Below are 24917 nucleotides of genomic sequence, written 5' to 3'. Positions count from 1 at the left end.
GATTTCGACAATTATAGTCCTTTCGTGATTTTTGGAGTCGAAACGGTATTTTAAAGGCCATATAATGTACCTCAATTAAGGATAGACTCTTGAGTTTTTAACAGTCGAAATAGGATAAACGGATTATATAGACACCTAAAGGTAAATATAATACAAGCCTTAACGAACAAAAAATAAAACAAGTCTAAATTGAAAACCTAGGATCGAATTGCATACAAATTGCAATTTATATACGAGTGCATCCAAAACAAATTTCTTGATAGAGGGGTCTAAATACAGCACACACCACATTTTCCAAATTACCAAACAAGTGAAAAAGTATATTCACTATACAAATATATATATAAGAGGGACGAAAGATACCAGAAGGACAGTCACACTCATAGATCGTAAACGAACTGACAACGCCATGGCCAAAAATAAAAAGACAAACAGACAAATAATAGTATATATGAAATAACATAGAAAACTAAAGATTAAGCAACACGAACCCCACCAAAATTGGGGTGATCTCAGGTGCTCTGGAAGGGTAAGCAGATCCTGCTCCACATCTGGCACCCGTCGTGTTGCTTATGTTATTACAAAGCCAGTAAATAGTCTAACTCGGTAGGTCACATTCGTGAAACGGGAAGGGTATTGTAGTTACGACATAAGGAACATATCCGATATCATCTGTGAAACGGTTATTCCATAACGATCAACTAACTCGTGATGGCGTCCGTAAAATTTACGAAGGGATGATTTCAACTTCACCATTTGGAACTCTTTGTTTAATAGCTTCCTTGTGAACAGCAATCCTCCATCAATGAAATCATGATAGGAAATACAAGACCGGGAATATCGTATCAATTGGAAGATATATACTCCGTATGCAGGCGCTGCTGGAATGTTGCTACATAGAAATGGAAAGCTCACAATTGGGAAGCTGAAATCATCTCTTTTGTCGTAAAGTTTTGTTTTCAACCGACCCTCATTGTCAATTTCTAGATGTAAGTCAAGATATGAGGCAGACTTAACTGTATCTGGAGTATCCTTTATCTCTTGTTCGATGGGATAGATTCGTTCAATAAAGTCACAAAATTTTGTATTTTTTAGTAAGAGAACATCATCTATATAGCGGAACGTATAGTTAAAGGATATTGTAAACTTCTTATCTTTCTTCTTAAGAAGTTCCTGTATGAAGTCAGCCTCATAATAATAAAGAAACAAGTCGGCAAGAAGAGGGGCACAATTGGTTCCCATTGGAATTCCGACGGTCTGTTGAAAAAATACGTCCTCCAAACGTAACAAATATGTTGTCAACCAAGAAATCAAGCATCTTTATAATGTCAGTTTCAGAGAATTTTTTGTTTGAATCAGAGTGATTCTTTACAAAGTAGGATTTATCCCTTCCCAAGACAAGATACTTGTGTCTACGTTGCCCATTCTTTTAAATGAAACAAAGTAATACCAACTCTTTCAATTTGTCTTTTAGTTTGGAATGGGAAATACTTGTGTAAAGTGTAGAAAAGTCAAATGTTTTAATACTATTGCAAGATGAGAGAGTCTTAGATTGTATGTACTCTAAAAGATCTTTGGAATTTTTTAGTATCCACATCTGATTCACGCCACATCTAGAATAGGCAGTTTCACAATAACTTTGGAGCCCGGCTTTGTTTGCTGATAAAATAGATATTAATAATTCAGAAAGAGGTTTCGTGGAGCACTTGGAAGACCCAGCAATATACCGTTGTTTGTAAGGACACTTATGTAGTTTAGGTATCCAATACAGTGATGGAAAATTCAGTTCTTCATCTTTGGTTGAAATTCCAAAGGAACATATACTGCACAAGATGAACAAAACGTAAACTGATGCTTGAGGTAAACATATTTAAAGATCCAAATCTTATTACAAACGTTTACAGTCTTGATAGTTTTGTAAAAAACATCATCGTCAACGTATGCTGTCATGTCCCTTTTGTAATGTGATTCGTACAGATCTAACTACCGTACTTATTTGTCGTTAGATAAAAACCGCAATTTTTATTCGTGTGCATGTAAAATACAACGAAATTTATTTTACATGCACACGAATAGAAATTGCGGTTTTTATCCAACGCAAACATAGGTTTGAATGTTGTTTTCAATTTAGATTTGTTTATATTTTTTCGTTTTGGCCTGTATTATATTTTCCCTGCGGTTTATATAATCCTTTCATCCCATTTCGACTCTTTAAAATTCGGGAGTCTATCCTAAATTGAGGAAAATTATATGGCCTTCTAAATACCGTTTCGATCCCTAGCATCACTGAAGAGACATTAATTGTCGAAATCCGGATATGGTGTACTAATTTTTGCACCTCATGTTTGTGGTTTACCATCTTTGCCGAAAGTTTATTGTTTTCTGTTTGGATATAAATTTATTTTTAAAGATCTATTTTGTTACATCTTGTGATCAATTTATTTGGCAATCGTCAATTGCAGTCAGCAGGGTTTAAGAACATCAGTTGTTCGACCTGTTAGTCAAATGCGTTTTGTTAAAATATACTTTTTCGGTCTTTTGAAAAATGTTGCTTGTGCTGTATTTAGACCCCTCTACCACGAAATTTATTTTACATGCACACGAATAAAAATTGCGATTTTTATCCAACGCAATCATAGGTTTGAATGTTGTTTTCAATTTAGACTTGTTTATATATATATATATATATATATATATATATATATATATATATATATATATATATATATATACCTGTTGACTTTATACATCGAGTACAACCCCGTCAAACAACCTTGCAAATAGACACAAAAGAGAATGGATATTTCATTTTATACAATTTCTTATCATAAGTTTTTTATCCTTTAGGTCTACAAATAAGTAGGACTCGTCAATAAGCGATACTTCACGTGTATCAAGGATTTCCAATATATAACACTTTAGATAGCAGACCAAGCCAATCTTATTCTTTATGTTAACAGAAATCAATGGTTTTTTTTGCAACTTAGATGTACATCTGAAGTAAAGTGACTGATCGTAAATTTCTTGTTTCAATTTGGGTTTGCTTACCTTCAAATTGCGAGCTATCATACCCTTTTTCATTAAACCTTAAGTTAATAATATCATTTGAGAAACTCTTGAGATATATGAAATCAATAAGACTACTAATTTTTGAATTCGTGCATAGATTTTTGTTTCTTATGTCTTCAGGAAAAGGTTGATGATAGTGTACGGAATAAAAATGTAGCAGACGCACATTTTAATTCTGCTACATAGTCTTTTCGTATCATTTTACTAAAGGCAGTTGATAATCCCAAATATTTATATTAAGAATAATAAAATTCAAAACTAAAGTTCAATTAGTTTTATTCGAAGTGGAGGTGTTCATGTTTCTCAATCGCAATGTTTTGTTTAATTTAGTTTGTCTTTTCTTCTTCTTCTTTTTCTGTTTTTTTTTATAATAGTTGTTAAATCAATCCTTGGCGTAATCTCCCCATTTTTGTTTAATTTTTAATTTTTAATTCTTTACGTAAAAAAATGTTCATCAGTATATCCCTTTAAAAAAATGGTATATGTGTAATAAAATCCATCTAGGTTTTATATACACTTTAATGATTATTTATTTATATTGCCAATATGATTATATCATTGTTTGTTTTTATTTATCGGTTGAAAATTTCTCAAATATCGAACGGGTTTGGCACATTTCACCATACGTCAACGTTTAGATGGTTTCATTATGTATATATTTTTGTAATAATTGTATTGCTGATTTTCGTATTCATACATATAATATTATCTAACAATTAGATAGAACAAAATGAAAAAGTGTTTCATTAAGAAACCAAACTGATATTTGCTAAACGTTATATTTATGAAGCATTATTAAACAAAGCCACCAACCAAAAACCAACAACTGAAATAATGAAAAACTAATAGTATCGAGTAAAAAACAATAGATATAAAAGCAATAGTGAATGTGAAACTTAATGTATATATTTAGCTGTTGTAATTATATTAAGAAAAAGTAAAAAAAAAAAGGGATAGATATAATGAACACAATCTACCAGAAGACCAAAATACTAAATTATTTAAGCTTTTTCAAATATGAATAGGATTAAGGGCATAAATTTGCCATTTAATATACATGATATCGAATCACTATCTAAAAAGTACTATATATAGCACAATAAACACTTGTCAAAGTTATTCGTTATCAGTCATGTCATAAGTTGCAAAAGGCATAACTGTACAATTGAAAAATAAATTCAAATAGCGGAAAAATGACGACTTACCCTTATTTCATTGAATTTATAGTGGAGATCCTTTTTCATTACTTCAATGGATGTGAAATTTTCTTTTTTGATCTGAAAATGAAAATGACTTCGTTTACCAACTTTTTTTCAATAAATATAAACGTAGTACATTCATGAATATAATACAATTAAATACAAGATCAAAAGTCGTGTGTTGTGTAAACATTTTTTTTACACATGTTTATCTTAAAAAGGGATTGTTTTATAAGCTGAACAATATATAATATGGACAGACATTTGCAGTGACATTGGTTGAGTTTAAAAAAAAAGCTAAAGTCTACCATTATAAAAAAAAGATAAGACAACAAATATATTTCAATTTCAATTGTGTGTTAAACACTGCAAATACGTTTAATTTCTATTCATATATTTATATATATATATATATATATATATGTGTGTGTGGATATAGATATAAGTTACTTCTTTGTAAAGTACACACACAAAATGACATATATACACATGTTCCAAGTTGATAAGGAAATATCAGATTTTCAAAACAGTTAGCGTAGAGATCTCACTGAACTTCACATAGTTTCATATTACAGTGGTTTGATTAATAAAAAAAATTATATGGAGAAACTTAGTTTCTATAAAGTTGTCTTAATGCAGAAATTGAAAAAGCCTTAACTAGATTTTACCGTTGAAAGTTCTTCGATTTTCTCTTCAGCTGATTTTAATTTGTCGATACTTCGCTCATAATTTGTTCTGGTTACTTTTAGTTCCCTTTCCAATTTTGCGTTTTCACTCCGCATGTCCTGATCTGATTCGAAAATTTTTCTGTTGTTAGCATCCAAAGTATTTGCCCTGTAAACATTCATAGATTATTTTCATCATTTATAAAGCCTAGACTTAAAACTTGTGGCTGTACAATAAGCGAAGCTCGGAATCGTCCTCAGTCTAAATAAATTGTTGACACATAAAAGTATCTCGCCTGTTTATAATTGTAATACTAAAAAAATATAGTTACATTAAAATGGAAATGCATAGAAACTTTGAAAAAACTTTCAAATTCCATAGTTATCCTTTGGTTGAATAGAAAGTGAAATGAATCTCCGAAAATTTAGAATGGTCTTAACACGTCCATATCAAATACACTGTATCAGAGACTTATCATAGCCGGTACATCTTCGACTTATTTGAGCAAAAACAGTAAATATAAGAATATGTAATATCTGCGGCAGTACGTGGTCCATCTTAAATTGACATAGTTACAATCTTTAACATGTTAACTAAGCATAAGTTTCATAGTCAATAGACTATAACTGATGAGGTAGGGCTAATTAGTTTTCATGGCAATATGATGTGTCAATCCTTATATATCTGCCTTTCATATAGGATTGACTACAATTATCGATATCCCTTTAACTCAGCTAATGACAAACTTTGTAATAAATTAAGCATAAGTTTTATTGAAATAAATCAAGATTCAGGAGCTTAGCCAAAAAAAGTTCATGAAAATGAGATATGTCAATTCTAACATAACATCAAACCAATTATCATTGACTAACTTTCAGTAAATCCCTTCAAACTGACCTTATCACAAACTTTATCAACGTGTTGACTCCGTGGACTCTACTTAAAACAGCATACATAAGTCTCGTTTTGACAACTTCGAAAATGTGAATAAATTTTATATTATTATAAAATGTCTGCATTCAAATTTATGTATATAACGAACATACGTCACTGTATTTGTTGTATTGCAGAAATATTGAGTAATTGCCTTAAAAAAATACCGAGTTATTCCAAAAGGTTAAACATGAGATATATGTGGGAACATATTAACGACACAAAACAGAAAACTGTAGATTCATTTATTTTCATGGGTGCCAATTTCATGGATAAAGCAAAACTTGCATATTCCTTGATAATTAATCTCTTGGTTCTGCCAAACTCTGCATACAAGCCTAAAAGCAATTTGTCATTCGTTGGACATTTAATTTCGTGGTTCACATGTACCAACGAAATCCACGAAAATAAGAAACCCACGAATAATAATGAATCAACAGTATTGAACAAAAAGGAAATTAGAAAAATTCATTATAGAGCTCTCACTTAATGTACTCGTTTTAACAGGATAACGGCGAAATATTTAGCAGTCAGCAATAGAAATTTTACAAATGACTTCTCACTTTAAAGATGATTTGCTCTTCTGATCAATTAATAGATAGAACAAAAGGAAGTTGATATGAAATGGAAATCTTGCAATTATTATTCAGGCAATCAAATGTAATAATAACTTTCTGCATTTTGATTAAGCATAAAAGAGATAGTTTAAAGGAATAAGTTGACATTTTTATAAACATCAATTTGTATTAAAGAAATATAGTTTATAATAAAATAAAGAGCTACAATGTATGTGCCTACAAAAGATGCCCTAATACTTGGTATATTTAACAATATGGTATATATCATAGTAATGGTTATTGGTCTGAGCATTACAGTTAATTTTTGCACTTTTCTAAGTTATTTTGTAGCTATGAAAAAGAAAAGGAAAGTCAATAGAAAAAATAATAAGAAATTATATTGGAGCTACATTATCAAGCTCATCATTTCTTATTAATTTCATTTAATCTGTGTATAATTTTTGAAACATCAGCAGTATTAAAAAAACCAACTTCTCAATACTTTCCTGTTGATATCATATATAGAATATTTTGAAAAAAGAAGTTGTGTTGCATAGGGATTCCAGTACAAAGTATAAATGTTTGTTATAAAGTTTTTGGTCCACTGAATCAATTTTATTATCATAAAAACAAAATCAAAAAGGTGAAGTATATAGAGTATTGATGAACTATAAAATCAATATATTTTAATTATTATATTCTAAAAAGACTTGCAACCTAGCCTTCCAATTACGAATTAAAACTTTTCTTAAAGTAGCCATTTTTTTCTATTGTATATAACTAAATCAATTACCATACATTCTGTCATTGATGACTTTTATGTATCATTTTTTTATTTATCAAGTATAGATTTAAGCTATGTTTGTATTATTTACCAGTCAGGGGCATTACTTAAATAAGTAACAATTAAAATTACCTATACAAGTAATGTTGAAAACGAGGCTATTTTAAATATTACTTATATAAGTAACTTTTCTGAATATTATTTTTATAGGTGTCCAATTATACAGATTTTAGTAGCTTTAACAAATTTTCACAGTCATCTGGTTATTTTTCCCATGAAATATAAAATCTAATCCTTCTGAAACACTAATTAACTTTCTGACGCACTTATCTTTCATACTGACGCTTCTGGGTCAAAGATTGGTCTCATGGGACTATTAAATTATCATTTTCCTCCAAAATCTTGAAGGTAGACTGATATAAATAGATAGATACTTGTGAATTAATTAAGACTTGAAGTTATTTATAACTTGTAACCAAAATCAATTACATATGTTCCTTCAATAAGTGTTATTACTATTTTTTTCAAAAATGTATAAAATAACTTATTCAAGTAATATTTTTGTCATTATTTTTAAAGTAACCCTTTATCTCTATACTCCTCTCAAATCTAATAAATTCTTTATTTTATGATATAAAATGATGTAAAAATTCATGAAAACTACATTTGGTCTATGCTTCTATTGAAATTTAAAATAACTCTATTAAGTAATTTTATTATTTTTAAAAACAAAAATTACTTATATAAGTAACTTAAAAAAATAACTTGTTTAAGTAACGCCCCTGACTGTTTAAACATAAAATTTGAGTTTTTTTTTTTTTTTTTGTATTTGAAAAAAATGAATATTGAAAACATTTACTTGTTTGTGTAGACTAGATATTTCTTTCCAAGCATTACACAGTACTATTGAAACATTTCTTAACTTTTTAATAGTTCAGTAAATTTCATGCAAGATGTATTTCAATGGACCAGATGTTTACAAAAGGTGTTATTAGAGCTATCTTTAAAATGCTTTACTTTCCTTTTTATAGAAGTGGTAAATATTGGATTGACATCTTAATGGATGATGATAATTATCATCACATAAAAATGATGAGAAGAGCCTACTTAATGAGGTGCAAATACGATCAGGCTTGTTTGATTTGGTCAACAATTTGTTATACAAGCTAGCCTAAGACATTCATACTACTAATTTTTTTTTTCTGTAGCGATTCAAAATTTAAAAAAAGTTGAATAAACAAATAACAAGCTGGCACTGTAAATTGATGCAGACAAAGTGGAGTAGTCATTATGTTCCTATATTGCTGTCATTTGTCATGATTGTATTAACCAATCAATTTGACATAAAACAAAACAGTACTGATTTATTATGCGGCCATGTAAATTAACATAATAAAATGCAAATATGGTCAGTTTTTGGTAGATGCTGTCATATAATTTTTATTATACGGGTCAGCCTCAGTTATCAAAACTACTGAATTATTAATACGCGTCATTATTTGAATACAAAGAGGACATTTTTGCACCCTAGATTGATGCGGACAAAATGTGTAGTCATTGTGATGTAATATTGCTGTCATCGGTATTATGCAATCAATCCTGACATAAAAAATGATGTATTATGCGGTCATATACATTTACACAATGAAGTGCAAAGGTGGTCATTTCTGGTTGATGCAGCTAAATGATTTCGTTACACTAGCCAGCCTGAGGTATAAAAACTAATTACTTATTGGTACGCTTCAATATTTTTAATTAAAAGAAGACATGCTGGCACTCTTAATCGATGCGGACAAAATTTAAACTCATTGTGATCCAATATTGCTGTCATTGGTATATATGAAATCCATCCTGACATAAACAAATAACTCATTTATTATGCGGCCATAAACAGTTACATAATACACTGCAAATATAGTTAGTTTTGGTTGATGCGGTTAAACAATTTTGTTATACTGTCTAATCTGAGATATAAAAACTGCTGATTGTTGGTGATGATTCAATTATTTGAATAAAAAAGGACATGCTGGCACTGTTAACTGAAGCAGAAAGAGATACAATAGTAATGTAGGCACTCTGAATGATAGCCCACAATACACATGATATATATTTGTAACTGTACATCAATATTGCTTTCAATTATCCTGATTATTTTATACAATTAATGAATTATTTGTTACTAGTATTGTCATTTTTTGTTATGTAATAACCAAGTTTAAATAGCTACATTTTAAAACAAAACAGAACGTAAACATTATATATAGAATACATTTATATACATGTATGACTTACAGAATATATATGTATTGAAGTATATATTTAATGCACGTTAGCAGTGTCATCAATGCTGTTTTAAATTTATAAAAAGGCAAACAAACGGTGAAAATTTGTATAACAAAGCAAAGTTTTATGCGTACTTTATGCACACATGTGTTTAATCTTAATTGTTTATATTAAGATACAAAGACATTTAACAATATTTGATGAATATATGTGGAGTAGTCCTGATTACAAGTTAACTTGGTGTTGAGAAGACCAGCCAAAAATTAACTTTAAATCAGATCTACTTTGATCAGAGTTGTTAACATTAAAGTTAACTTTTTGCAGGACTGGTATCGAAGTTAACTTTTTCTGCAGTCATTAAAATAGTCCTAGGACCAACTCCGCTTTTCAAGTTAGCTTGATTGTGGTCCTAGGACTGGTGAGAGCAGTCCTAAATCCTATCACAGGTTAAATTTGACTAGTCAAAATGTCTGGTTAGCAAGTTAACTTGCTGTACAGGTATGTCTTTACTTTTGGTCGGAATGGAGACGTTATAGACGATGACTGAGACTCGTAAAGGAGAGTCCTACGATTTCTGTACATAAAGCCAACAGTAGTATATCGCTGCTCAAGTTGTATACCAGCCTTTTCATAACTGTTATTTTTGTTTGACAATAATGGAAACAGAAGGGTATAGCCTACCTTTCTTTCCAAAAGGCTATCTCTGCATGAAGCTGTACGGTCATTTCTTCTCTTTTTCCAGCCTGTTCCAATCTTTCGCTTACTTCTTCTTTGTACTCTATTAGCTGTTTTGTAATCTGTGACTTCACTTGTACAACTTGTGATTGAATATTTTCTTGTTTTTTTACACTTTCCGTCAAAATGTAATTCACTGCTCTTTTATTGAGGCCCCGCATCTCTTCTATAAAATAGTTTTCCATGCTCTCTACCTTTTCCTGAGTAGCCATGATCCTTATTTCAACTGTTTATCTCTTATCTACAAGATAAATGGGTGAAATACCAGTACAGCTACATTATTCGTGCATATTTCCTAACTTGTAATCTGAGCACACAATGATACATTAATTTAATATTAAACTACAATCAGATTGAGAGAAAACTTATGTATTATCTTTAGTTGTAAAATGAATAGCAAATATAACTTTTTATCATTTAATTTTTTTTAGTAATAGTAAAAGCTCAATGATAAGTTAATATTGACATTAAAAGATCTCCGAACAAAAAGGGATGTTAAGATTTGAACAGCTCTTTTTTTAGGAGGTCTTTAAATGTCAAATTTAACTTAATCATTGAACTTTTACAGACTTACAAACCGTCAAAACATAATAAAAGTACACTAAAAACACTTGCAGAAGCCTAATTCTCCCGAATTGGTGGAGTATAAATATATTCAAATTATAGTTAAACAGTACTCAGGCTGATATAGACAAATAACAGTTACCTAATTGCATTCAAAACGGACCGATTAAATGTCATTACTCATTTAATTATTTATTTCTTATATTTTTTTAGCATTTAGAAAAAAACCATAGGATAGTTTTATGAAATTTAGGGTTAAATTTATATTTTTGAATTCCAACTTTTCAATATAACGATTTTCTATTTTATAAATGAGGAAATCAAAACCCTATACAGACCTCATTTACAACTGACCAATAAATGTTCTGCACCAAAACTTCTTTTTATATATGTATATGATGTTTTTAATCTGTCAGTAATCATGAAATAGATTCATTAAGACCATACCAAATGAAAACAGTAAGTAAATTCTTTCAACAATAAGCTATTTAAACAGCTTCTGAGTAACGGGCAAACCACTGAATAAACATGTTATGTGAATTGAAAATTATATTATACGAGTTTCTTATACTATGTTCCTAATTTTGTCATCTTTTTTAAAGGGAGGCGGATTTATATAAGTTCTTCTTGTTTCCGAATCCCAGTATTTATATTGTATAATTGTATTTTGTGCACTTTTGAAAATAAAATATTGTTTAAAACTAAACAGCTTGTTTGACAACTTCTCAATCGAACAGACCTAAATGCATAAGGTCCTTCACAATATTAAGGTAAATGTTCATTATGGTTTTGATTCTTTAATTTTCCTACACTACGTTTCATGCAAATGCAAAATAATTAGTGAAGTCTGTTCAGTCCAATTAATTAATAAATCGTTTTTTTAGGTTTGACTTTGCGGTATGGGTTTTGCTCATTGTTGAAGGCCGTACGGTGACCTATAGTTGTTAATTTCTGTGACATTTGGTCTTTTATGGAGTGTTGTCTCGGTAGCAATCATACCTGGCTCGATAAAAACGTGTATAGATGGGATATTTTCGCAAGGTTGGTCGTCATTCTTAAACTGAAATACAATGTATTATATGAAAACAAACACTTTTATTTTAGTCGTCCGTCATTGCCTTTTCACATCTAAATGTAACATAAACAAACAACTTGAAAAAAGCTTTTTACCTTTCTTAGTTTTATAATCGCCTGACAATACCATATATCATTAATCTCAATTAAATCGTAGATAAGAATCATAGCAAAAAAAATTTAAAAAAAATTTAGGTGTTTAGCTATGTAGTAAATTGCAAAACGTTTGAACTATCATTGAGTTATTTAAAATAGAAAATTAACATACTAGCGTTATACAAGATCCTGTTTTCGTGTACTATGTACATCATGTACATTGAAAAATTTATGGAGTTGGTTGATTGTTGTTTGCTTTACCTCCAGCGGCAAATATTTCACGCATGTTCATGACGAGAACATATAAATCTTAGTTACAATAGGTAGATCTTGCAATAGAAGGTAGACATTGAGGTAGGACGTGAAAATTAGAATATCACTGGAATCTGAGGGTATATTGAATAAAAACAGAAAATCAACATCTACACCCCTTAAATAATTGGTGAAAAAAATATTTAATTTTCAGAGGGCGTTGATCCCTGAAATCTTTTCTGAAGTCGGCCATCCATATTTACGTGTAGTTTTCAAAATTATTAACTTTAGAAACTGTGAAATATTTGTGAAACTGTATTTTATTTATCTGTGTACATTAGTTTTTGGTATGATATTCTGTACTATCGCTCTCCTGTTTGTTTCGTGTGTGTTTTCTCTTCGAGATCGCGAGGTCGTTGGTTCGAATCTCGACCGGATCTAACAAAGACGTAAAAATTGGTACATGTGTTTGCTGTTTCAACTCTCAACTAGCGGTATTTAACAGTAAGAGCACAGACTTGTCGGCTCGGAGCCAGAAATATTTCCGGGTAGGTTTCTTGTGAATTTGCGCGTAAAATAATCTGGCCCAGCGTGTCAATCTAGTACAAAGCAGGGTTAATACTCATATTATATTTACATGTAATTGTCCTGAATATTCTTTAATATGCTATTTTACGTCATTCATTATCATCATTTATTTTACCGTTATTCTATACAGTGAAGTGTTGTTCTTTTACTGGTTTATAATAATCCTCTTTAATTTCCACCGATCGCATTTGAAAAAAATGGCAGGCGATGTTTTTCAACCAAACACTTGTGCCTGTTAGGATATCTTAAACAGTAAATCATATTAAATTAATTGTTCCTGTTGTGATAGATATTGTTAAATTAACTCCATAATTTTTAGTCAGGGGACAGTTTTGAGCTTATTCTGTATACGCATCTTTCTGTAACAAAAGACTAAGTTAATATTTTGATTTGTCTGTGTCCTTGGGTAGCTGCTACATTAATGTATACCTTTATCTCACTTTTTTCAAAACCAAAGGCTTGACTTGGGTATAGAATATTGACATCTATGGACCTCTCAAGTCCGACAGTATACCCTTGCTAAAAGGGTGTGTCAGTTCGGCTGTTCGGCTGCTATTATAACAACTATTATACCAGATATAAAAATAACTTGAATCAGCAAATTTTGTCACTTAGACGAGACTGCCGTCGTTGTACGCTTATGCGTTATTGCCACTCAATGCCGATTTTTTTTTCTGTTCTGCTCCCCTCCTCTTAGTATGGTTTTATAGGATATAATATAACCCCTAATGTGGACTACGTTATTTCATGTTCATAAAGATTAAATGTAAAGAAAAAAATAAGAAAAGAAATGCTAAAATTAACGCTTAAAAAATCTAATATATAAATATTGGTAAACTGCCTGAGATAATTATCTACTGACGCCTAATGAGTGTATATCACTTAATGGTGCTAATTAATAAATTGCTCCCTTGATGTCCAGTGGCAAATATGTCATGCATATTTACGACGAGATGTAAAGTGGATCAAACTAAAGAAAATCATAACAATTTCAGAGCATCACTTTAATAAGATGGAGCGTTGACTAGAGGTAAAACGTATGTCGTAATAGAATAAATTTGAACCATGTTGAAAATCGTGTTAAGTTATTAGCCCTCCCCCCATTTTTTTCTCCAAGGTAGAAAAATGCCAAAAACGAAACGACATGAATTTAGAATCAATAACGACCACTGTAAGAAAATGAGATATGGATTTATTTTGAAAATATCTTCCTTTTACAGCATGCATTTCCCGGTTTCGGACATGCTTGTATTTCCACTCAAATACGGTTTGATTATTGACCGGTCCTATTAAATCCACCAAAATCACTTTGATTCTCTGAAATTGTACATACTGGTATTTCATTTTTAACCCGATCCTATGTTGCAACACCCTCACTTTTTTCGAGCGTGTTGCAACCTTTGATACAACAACAGGATTATTTCAACCGCAAATTTACAATGAAATTAAGAATGCAAATCCTACCTTCCGTCTCTATTCCAGAATTTAAATGTACGAACCGAATGTATTCTGATTCCTTTGATACCAATTGATTGTGGGCGTTTATAAAAGATATTGACGTTTCTGATAACACAAATATTGTTAAATGTTATATACTCTTTGATTATACGATACATGTTGTATATAAAATGCACGTTTTATTTTTTTAAAAGCAAATAAATATTATGTTTTCTTTTTTGTTTGCAATTATTCTTGTATTTTTTAGTAGACGCATCACAAAAGATCATTTATGAAAATGGAAATCATCTGTTATAGTCACTTTTTAATTTTATGTGACTATCCTGTAGGTTGAAATTGTATCGTGAAATGTTTTATGTCATTAATAATGTACAAATAGATTTACAGACGCATTCAGACTTCTGTCGAAACTGACATGGCTTCGGCATTTTTTCCATGCAATGATGTTTTATTCTTGAAACTAGGATATTTATTTAACATTTTAAGATTATGTACGAAACTTAGTACGGAGAAATACCCATTGTATGGTTGTAAAAATTCATAAAACATATCAGCATTTCAATTTGTACACGAGACGCTCGTTTCGTTTACAGAAATCTCATCAGTCCCCTCGAACAAATGATTTACAGGTCATATAATAAAATGAAGTTGAAATTGTGTTGAAAAAATGGCTTTACCAATTTATGGCTGTAAGCGATTAGACAAATACATACTTTTAGATACTGAAGCAAACAAACAGTTAACGATATATACCTAATATCCTTTGTTTTTCTATTGAAGTAAAAGAGAATAATACTAATTTCTTATCAAACACTATACTAAACTATTTAAGATACTAAATGTAGATTTAATTAATGCAAATTTGATTTTAATTCACTTTGTTAAACTCTATCTATGGAGTAGAGCCAAGAACCCAATAAACGATCCAGGAGATGTGTTTTGTTTAAACTTTAATGATCAACATAAATATAATATGTATGAATTCCTTAATGTATGATATTTGAAAGTATCATAAGAAAAGGTGTATACCTCCTTAAAATGTATATACTGATATTAGCCTCAAAAAGAAAAAAAAACATTTCATTCATTGCGTAGAAATTTTCAACTTTTTCAACCTTGTTAAATAGTTTTATGTATGGGGCCAAAACTCGCCCATTAACCAGAACGGACTGATCAACAAAACATTCGTGACACGAAAATTGTTATTACTGATTTCGTGAATTACCTAAGTTTACCACTGAGTAAAAATATAAGCAGGTTTCAAAAGGCGAAGGCAACACAAATACCGAACGATTGCATGATAAAAAACTTCTCACAACTTGACCGAAAACAGTTTACAAAATACTGTACAGAAGAATGAAAAAAGCAACACAATCCCCGTAAAGGATCCGGAAAAAAGTTGGATGATCCAAACAATTTATAGGGTATTGAACCACTTGTGACAACATTTGGTGTATACCTTAGCAAATCGATAGTTTATTTAAGCCTAAAATGAAACATTGAACAATTCACGAATGAATAATCATTTAGCATTATCTCACCACAAAACATTAACAAGTGTGTAAAAATATTAGATTTAGATGTGCTACGTTTTGTAACCTAAATTGTAAACTTTGAATATCAGATGTAGTTTAACTCCACGTCAGATTAACAAATATATATATATATTTTAAATATGTCAGTTTACTTCTTATCAGTTACCAGGTTATAGCAAAAAGGAAACATCAATTGAATCGAAACATTTTCCGTCAAAAGCTTTATTTTAAATTTCGGAAAAAGTATAATAGGATAATATGATAATATGATAACCATCTCAACGAATTTTAAATGATTTCTGATATCTTAAATATGAAAGAAAACTTTTTATAGGAGAAATTTGGTACATATGCCCTATAATCTTTTACAGTTTTATCGACATTTAATTCACATTCCAAAAGGGATTAAAATGATGGAATGTAATCAAGTACAACATCAAGTCGTGGTTATTTTTTTGGAAGGAGAGTACCTTCTTTGTTGGATATTGACAGTAATTGAAAAGTGGTTGACGAAAAAAAAAAGTTTGTTCTTTTAAATATTTGATTGATAAATACATTATAAAATCAACCCGTACATGATAATATCGTGATACAATATCTATTTTTCAAAATGATAAAACAATTGAATACCCAGGAAAAAATGATGTATGAATGGATTCTTTATGCCTTTATCGTGTAAATGAAACACACATCTTGTATGTATCTACTGTTTAAAACACTGATTGTTTTCGAGATTTGTGTGTCAACAGCAAAACATATTAATAGCACAAACAAAATTTGAATGACCATTTGAGTAGAAAATGAATACCGGACAATAAAAAGTAGCAATTGAAGTTTATATCGCATGTATTTAAACTGGAACACAATTGCTGAAAATATTGCAGTTGTTAGTTTATTAAATTTTAAAATCATTAAGAAGTGTAGGTGCGTTATAGAGTACACACATTATGTGAGACGTTGCAAAATTGTTTTACTAGTTTCAGCTAATGCAATTTTTTTTGTCTGGACCAAATGTGTATAAATCTTAACAAGTACTGCACGATCTAAGATATACCAACTTGTTCATTTTAGATTTTCATATTAACATTCATCAGATAATCTTTTTCGTACATGTATATAAAAATTTGAGAAAGCGCCCAGGCTTTTTTTTCAAACTATTACGATAAGTGTTTACCTTTGATTGCTTACTGCGCAATTAGATAGATATTGTTAAATTAACTCCATAATTTTTAGTCAGGGGACAGTTTTGAGCTTATTCTGTATACGCATCTTTCTGTAACAAAAGACTAAGTTGACTCTTAATATTTTGATTTGTCTGTGTCCTTGGGTAGCTGCCACATTAATGTTTACCTTTATCTCACTTTATCCAAAACCAAAGGCTTGACTTGGGTATAGAATATTGACATCTATGGACCTCTCAAGTCCGACAGTATACCCTTGCTAAAAGGGTGTGTCAGTTCGGCTGTTCGGCTGCTATTATAACAACTATTATACCAGATAAAAAATAACTTAAATCAGCAAATTTTGTCACTTAGACGAGACTGCCGTCGTTGTACGCTTATGCGTTATTGCCACTCAATGCAGATTTTTTTTTTCTGTTCTGCTCCTCTCCTCCTAGTATGGTTGGATAGGATATAATATAACCCCTAATGTGGACTACGTTATTTTATGTTCATAAAGATTAAATGTAAAGAAAAAAATAAGAAAAAAAATGCTAAAATTAACGCTTAAAAAATCTAATATATAAATATTGGTAAACTGCCTGAGATAATTATCTACTGACGCCTAATAAGTGTATATCACTTAATGGTGCTGATTAATAAATTGCTCCCTTGATGTCCAGTGGCAAATATGTCATGCATATTTACGACGAGATGTAAAGTGGATCAAACTAAAGAAAATCATAACAATTTCAGAGCATCACTTTAATAAGATGGAGCGTTGACTAGAGGTAAAACGTATGCCGTAATAGAATAAATTTTAACCATGATGAAAATCGTGAGTTAAGTTATTAGCCCTCCCCCCATTTTTTTCTCCAAGGTAGAAAAATGCCAAAAACGAAACGACATGAATTTAGAATCAATAACGACCACTGTAAGAAAATGAGATATGGACTTATTTTGAAAATACATTCCTTTTACAGCATGCATTTCCCGGTTTCGGACATGCTTGTATTTCCACTCAAATACGGTTTGATTATTGACCGGTCCTATTAAATCCACCAAAATCACTCTGAAATTGTACATACTGGTATTTCATTTTTAACCTGATCCTATGTTGCAACACCCTCACTTTTTTCGAGCGTGTTGCAACCCTTGATACAATAACAGGATTATATCAACCGCAAATTTACAATAAAATTAAGAATGCAAATCCTACCTTCCGTCTCTATTCCAGAATTTAAATGTACGAATCGAATGTATTCTGATTCCTTTGATACCAATTGATTGTGGGCGTTTATAAAAGATATTGACGTTTCTGATAACACAAATATTGTTAAATGTTATATACTCTTTGATTATACGATACATGTTGTATATACAATGCACGTTTTATTTTTTTAAAAGCAAATAAATATTATGTTTTCTTTTTTGTTTGCAATTATTCTTGTATTTTTTAGTAGACGCATCACAAAAGATCATTTATGAAAATGGAAATCATCTGTTATAGTCACTTTTAATTTTATGTGACTATCCTGTAGGTTGAAATTGTATCGTGAAATGTTTTATGTCATAAATAATGTACAAATAGATTTACAGACGCATTCAGACTTCTGTCGAAACTGACATGGCTTCGGCATTTTTTCCATGCAATGATGTTTTATTCTTGAAACTAGGATATTTATTTAACATTTTAAGATTATGTACGAAACTTAGTACGGAGAAATACTCATAGTATGGTTGTAAAAATTCATAAAACATATCAGCATTTCAATTTGTACACGAGACGCTCGTGTCGTTTACAGAAGTCTCATCAGTCCCCTCGAACAAATGATTTACAGGTCATATAATAAAATGAAGTTGAAATTGTGTTGAAAAAATGGCTTTACCAATTTATGGCTGTAAGCGATTAGACAAATACATACTTTTAGATACTGAAGCAAACAAACAGTTAACGATATATACCTAATATCCTTTGTTTTTCTATTGAAGTAAAAGAGAATAATACTAATTTCTTATCAAACACTATACTAAACTATTTAAGATACTAAATGTAGATTTAATTAATGCGAATTTGATTTTAATTCACTTTGTTAAACTCTATCTATGGAGTAGAGCCAAGAACCCAATAAACGATCCAGGAGATGTGTTTTGTTTAAACTTTAATGATCAACATAAATATAATATGTATGAATTCCTTAATGTATGATATTTGAAAGTATCATAAGAAAAGGTGTATACCTCCTTAAAATGTATATACTGATATTAGCCTCAAAAAGAAAAAAAAATTATTTCATTCATTGCGTAGAAATTTTAAACTTTTTCAACCTTGTCAAATAGTTTTATGTATGGGACCAAAACTCGCTCATTAACCAGAACGGACTGATCAACAAAACATTCGTGACACGAAAATTGTTATTACTGATTTCGTGAATTACCTAAGTTTACCACTGAGTAAAAATATAAGCAGGTTTCAAAAGGCGAAGGCAACACAAATACCGAACGATTGCATGATAAAAAACTTCTCACAACTTGACCGAAAACAGTTTACAAAATACTGTACAGAAGAATGAAAAAAGCAACACGATCCCCGTAAAGGATCCGGAAAAAAGTTGGATGATCCAAACAATTTGTAGGGTATTGAACCACTTGTGACAACATTTGGTGTATACCTTGGCAAATCGATAGTTTATTTAAGCCTAAAATGAAACATTGAACAATTCACGAATGAATAATTATTTAGCATTATCTCACCACATAACATTAACAAGTGTGTAAAAATATAAGATGTGTTACGTTGTGTAACCTAAATTGTAAACTTTGAATATCAGATGTAGTTTAACTCCACGTCAGATTAACAAATATATATATATTTTTTTAAATATGTCAGTTTACTTCTTATCAGTTATCAGGTTATCCATGCGTTATTGCCACTCAATGCAGATTTTTTTTTTTCTGTTCTGCTCCCCTCCTCCTAGTATGGTTGGATAGGATATAATATAACCCCTAATGTGAACTACGTTATTTCATGTTCATAAAGATTAAATGTAAAGAAAAAAAAATAAGAAAAGAAATGCTAAAATTAACGCTTAAAAAATCTAATATATAAATATTGGTAAACTGCTTGAGATAATTATCTGCTGACGCCTAATGAGTATATATCACTTAATGGTGCTGATTAATAAATTGCTCCCTTGATGTCCAGTGGCAAATATGTCATGCATATTTACGACGAGATGTAAAGTGGATCAAACTAAAGAAAATCATAACAATTTCAGAGCATCACTTTAATAAGATGGAGCGTTGACTAGAGGTCAAACGTATGTCGTAATAGAATAAATTTGAATCATGATGAAAATCGTAAGTTAAGTTATTAGCCCTCCCCCCATTTTTTTCTCCAAGGTAGAAAAATGCCAAAAACGAAACGACATGAATTTAGAATCAATAACGACCACTGTAAGTAAATGAGATATGGACTTATTTTGAAAATAAATTCCTTTTGCAGCATGCATTTCCCGGTTTCGGACATGCTTGTATTTCCACTCAAATACCGTTTGATTATTGTCCGGTCCTATTAAATCTACCAAAATCACTTTGATTCTCTGAAATTGTACATACTGGTATTTCATTTTTAACCTGATCCTATGTTGCAACACCCTCACTTTTTTAGAGCGTGTTGAAACCTTTGATACAATAACAGGATTATATCAACCGCAAATTTACAATAAAATTAAGAATGCAAACCCTACCTTCCGTCTCTATTCCAGAATTCAAATGTACGAATCGAATGTATGCTGATTCCTTTTATACCAATTGATTGTGGGCGTTTATAAAAGATATTGACGTTTCTGATAACACAAATATTGTTAAATGTTATATACTCTTTGATTATACGATGCATGTTGTATATAAAATGCACGGTTTTTTCTTAAAAGCAAATAAATATTATGTTTTCTTTTTTGTTTGCAATTATTCTTGTATTTTTTAGTAGACGCATCACAAAAGATCATTTATGAAAATGGAAATCATCTGTTATAGTCACTTTGTAATTTTATGTGACTATCCTGTAGGTTGAAATTGTATCGTGAAATGTTTTATGTCATAAATAATGTAAAAATAGATTTACAGACGCATTCAGACTTCTGTCGAAACTGACATGGCTTCGGCATTTTTTCCATGCAATGATGTTTTATTCTTGAAACTAGGATATTTATTTAACATTTTAAGATTATGTACGAAACTTAGTACGGAGAAATACTCATTGTCTGGTTGTAAAAATTCATAAAACATATCAGCATTTCAATTTGTACACGATACGCTCGTTTCGTTTACAGAAATCTCATCAGTCCCCTCGAACAAATGATTTACAGGTCATATAATAAAATGAAGTTGAAATTGTGTTGAAAAAATGGCTTAACCAATTTATGGCTGTAAGCGATTAGACAAATACATACTTTTAGATACTGAAGCAAACAAACAGTTAACGATATATACCTAATATCCTTTGTTTTTCTATTGAAGTAAAAGAGAATAATACTAATTTCTTATCAAACACTATACTAAACTATTTAAGATACTAAATGTAGATTTAATTAATGCAAATTTGATTTTAATTCACTTTGTTAAACTCTATCTATGGAGTAGAGCCAAGAACCCAATAAACGATCCAGGAGATGTGTTTTGTTTAAACTTTAATTATCAACATAAATATAATATGTATGAATTCCTTAATGTATGATATTTGAAAGTATCATAAGAAAAGGTGTATACCTCCTTAAAATGTATATACTGATATTAGCCTCAAAAAGAAAAAAAATCATTTCATTCATTGCGTAGAAATTTTAAACCTTTTCAACCTTGTTAAATAGTTTTATGTATGGGGCCAAAACTCGCCCATTAACCAGAACGGACTGATCAACAAAACATTCGTGACACGAAAATTGTTATTACTGATTTCGTGAATTACCTAAGTTTACCACTGAGTAAAAATATAAGCAGGTTTCAAAAGGCGAAGGCAACACAAATACCGAACGATTGCATGATAAAAAACTTCTCACAACTTGACCGAAAACAGTTTACAAAATACTGTACAGAAGAATGAAAAAAGCAACACAATCCCCGTAAAGGATCCGGAAAAAAGTTGGATGATCCAAACAATTTATAGGGTATTGAACCACTTGTGACAACATTTGGTTTATACCTTAGCAAATCGATAGTTTATTTAAGCCTAAAATGAAACATTGAACAATTCACGAATGGATAATTATTTAGCATTATCTCACCACAAAACATTAACAAGTGTGTAAAAATATTAGATTTAGATGTGCTACGTTGTGTATCCTAAATTGTAAACTTTGAATATCAGATGGAGTTTAACTCCACGTCAGATTAACAAATATATATATTTTTTTTAAATATGTCAGTTTACTTCTTATCAGTTACCAGGTTATAGCAAAAAGGAAACATCAATTGAATCGAAACATTTTCCGTCAAAAGCTTTATTTTAAATATCGAAAAAGGTTTAATAGGATAATATGATAATATGATAACCATCTCAACGAATTTTAAATGATTTCTGATATCTTAAATATGAAAGAAAACTTTTTATAGGAGAAATTTGGTACATATGCCCTATAATCTTTTACAGTTTTATCGACATTTAATTCACATTCCAAAAGGGATTAAAATGATGGAATGTAATCAAGTACAACATCAAGTCGTGGTTATTTATTTGGAAGGAGAGTACCTTCTTTGTTGGATATTGACAGTAATTGAAAAGTGGTTGACGAAAAAAAAAGTTTGTTCTTTTAAATATTTGATTGATAAATACATTATAAAATCAACCCGTACATGATAATATCGTGATACAATATCTATTTTTCAAAATGATAAAACAATTGAATACCCAGGAAAAAAAAGTTGTATGAATGGATTCTTTATGCCTTTATCGTGTAAATGAAACACACATCTTGTATGTATCTACTGTTTAAAACACTGATTGTTTTCGAGATTTGTGTGTCAACAGCAAAACATATAAATAGCCCAAACAAAATTTGAATGACCATTTGAGTAGAAAATGAATACCGGACAATGAAAAGTAGCAATTGAAGTTTATATCGCATGTATTTCAACTGGAACACAATTGCTGAAAATATTGCAGTTGTTAGTTTATTAAATTTTAAAATCATTAAGAAGTGTAGGTGCGCTACAGAGTAAACACATTATGTGAGACGTTGCAAAATTGTTTTACTAGTTTCAGCTAATGCAATTTTTTTGTCTGGACCAAATATGTATAAATCTTAACAAGTACTGCACGATCTAAGATATACCAACTTGTTCATTTTAGATATTCATATTAACATTCATCAGATAATCTTTTTCGTACATGTATATAAAAATATGAGAAAGCGCCCAGGCTTTTTTTTTCAAACTATTACGATAAGTGTTTACCCTTGATTGCTAACTGCGTAATTAGTTTTTGTTTTTGTCAGCCTGCAAATATGGATTAAACAACATTGGTATATAAAACAAACAACTGAAATCATTTCAATATTATCAAATCTGTATAAAAAAATAAGTAATAGCTATTTATTTTTTTTATTTTTTAGTGAAGACTGTATTATAAGACAAATTGTTTTTTTTTTCTTTTAATTTACTTTTTGCTTGTTTAGGTTCTATTGTCTAGTCATGTTAACGTTGTTAGTAAATTTTCGACCAATGATTTTTATTGTCCCTTTGATATCTTTCGCCGCTTTTTCTCAATTCATGTTCAGAGAAAGTAATAAGTCTTTGTTAAATTACCGTATTTGTTTTTGAATATTAATGGTTTCTTTGCCAAAAACGTCAATGACCATAGATAACTTATTAAGGACAAGTTTAATAATGTCTGAAAAAGAGTAAAATCACAAAAATACCGAAATTTAAAATTTAGAATTTACCGAATAAAACGGAGCGTCCCCGAATGGATAACAACTCTCATATTCCTGACTTGGTACAGGCATTTTCTTATGTAGAAAATGGTGGATTAAACCTGCTTTTATAGCTAGCTAAACCTCTCATTTGTATGACAGTCGCATACAATTCCATTATATTGACAACGATGTGTGAACAAATCAAAAAGACATAGTAGGTAAAAATGTCGAAATAGGGGTACAACAGTCAACATTGTGTTATTATCTTAATCACTATAAAAACAAACAAATATGTAACAAAAAAACACAAAAGGGCATATAGACAAGGCACATAAGCAAAAATGAAAGACAAAAATACAAACTTTTACCATAGCACAATAACACAATGACGGGATGTACATGTACCGAGCCACGTCAAATGGATATCACAAAAAATACACTAAACAGTAAAAGTAATATTCTAAAAGACAAAGAAAAGAATACTATAACATGTTATTAAGATGATAAACAACGTCAATTCCTAGAATCTACACTTCAAGATCATCGTCAATTATTTGTGAAGTTGATACGGAATATTTATCAACAAGGGCTTGGTATCTTCCGATGAACCTTTTTAGAAAAAGAACGAGACGTTCTTTGACACACCCCTGGTTCATCAACCTTCTGCTGAGACACTGGTGACGTTTTACAAAGTCTGCGTAATAGCTGCAAGCTCTTGAATACCGAATAAGTTGGGAAATGTATATCCCATATGGAGGTGAAGTTGGTATATTGCTATTAAGGTGGGGGAAATTGATAACTTTAAAATTGAAATCGTCTCTTTTGTCATAGATTCTGGTACTGAGATGACCGTGTATGTCAAATTCGAGGTATAAGTCTAAAAATGGGGCGGAGGAAGCCGTGTATGTTGTTTCTTTAATTTCTAGTTCTGGGGGATATGTTAATGGAACACAATCAGAAAAGTTTGGATTGTTAATGGAAAGAACATCATCAATATATCTGAATGTAAAATTAAATGACCTGGCTTCTTTGATCTTCTTGTTTTTGACAAGT

At 30.3% G+C, this 24917-nt stretch overlaps 1 protein-coding gene across 3 annotated transcripts in view; it reads right to left on the bottom strand.

Annotated features, from left to right (window-relative positions):
- Positions 1–20718, bottom strand: part of LOC127736802 (tropomyosin alpha-3 chain-like) — a 53692-nt gene extending 32974 nt beyond the window's left edge. Inside the window, exons 1-4 of one of the 3 annotated variants that reach the window (XM_052247401.1) lie at positions 20703–20718; positions 10173–10467; positions 4937–5102; positions 4275–4346 (exon numbers count right to left, since the gene is read on the bottom strand). In XM_052247401.1, coding sequence (XP_052103361.1) covers positions 4275–4346; positions 4937–5102; positions 10173–10438 — 504 coding nt within the window. In that variant the 5' untranslated portion in view covers positions 10439–10467; positions 20703–20718. Of the gene's footprint in view, positions 1–4274; positions 4347–4936; positions 5103–10172; positions 10468–14264; positions 14281–18172; positions 18189–20702 lie in introns of those variants that run through there. The other 2 variants (XM_052247402.1, XM_052247400.1) reach the window with 2 other exon arrangements.
- Between the last annotated feature and the right edge of the window lie 4199 nt (positions 20719–24917).

The sequence above is a fragment of the Mytilus californianus genome, unplaced genomic scaffold (assembly GCF_021869535.1).
Source record: "Mytilus californianus isolate M0D057914Y unplaced genomic scaffold, xbMytCali1.0.p SCAF_37, whole genome shotgun sequence".
In the NCBI taxonomy this organism is placed as follows: domain Eukaryota; kingdom Metazoa; phylum Mollusca; class Bivalvia; order Mytilida; family Mytilidae; genus Mytilus; species Mytilus californianus.
This window is presented reverse-complemented; position numbering and strand designations above follow the sequence as displayed.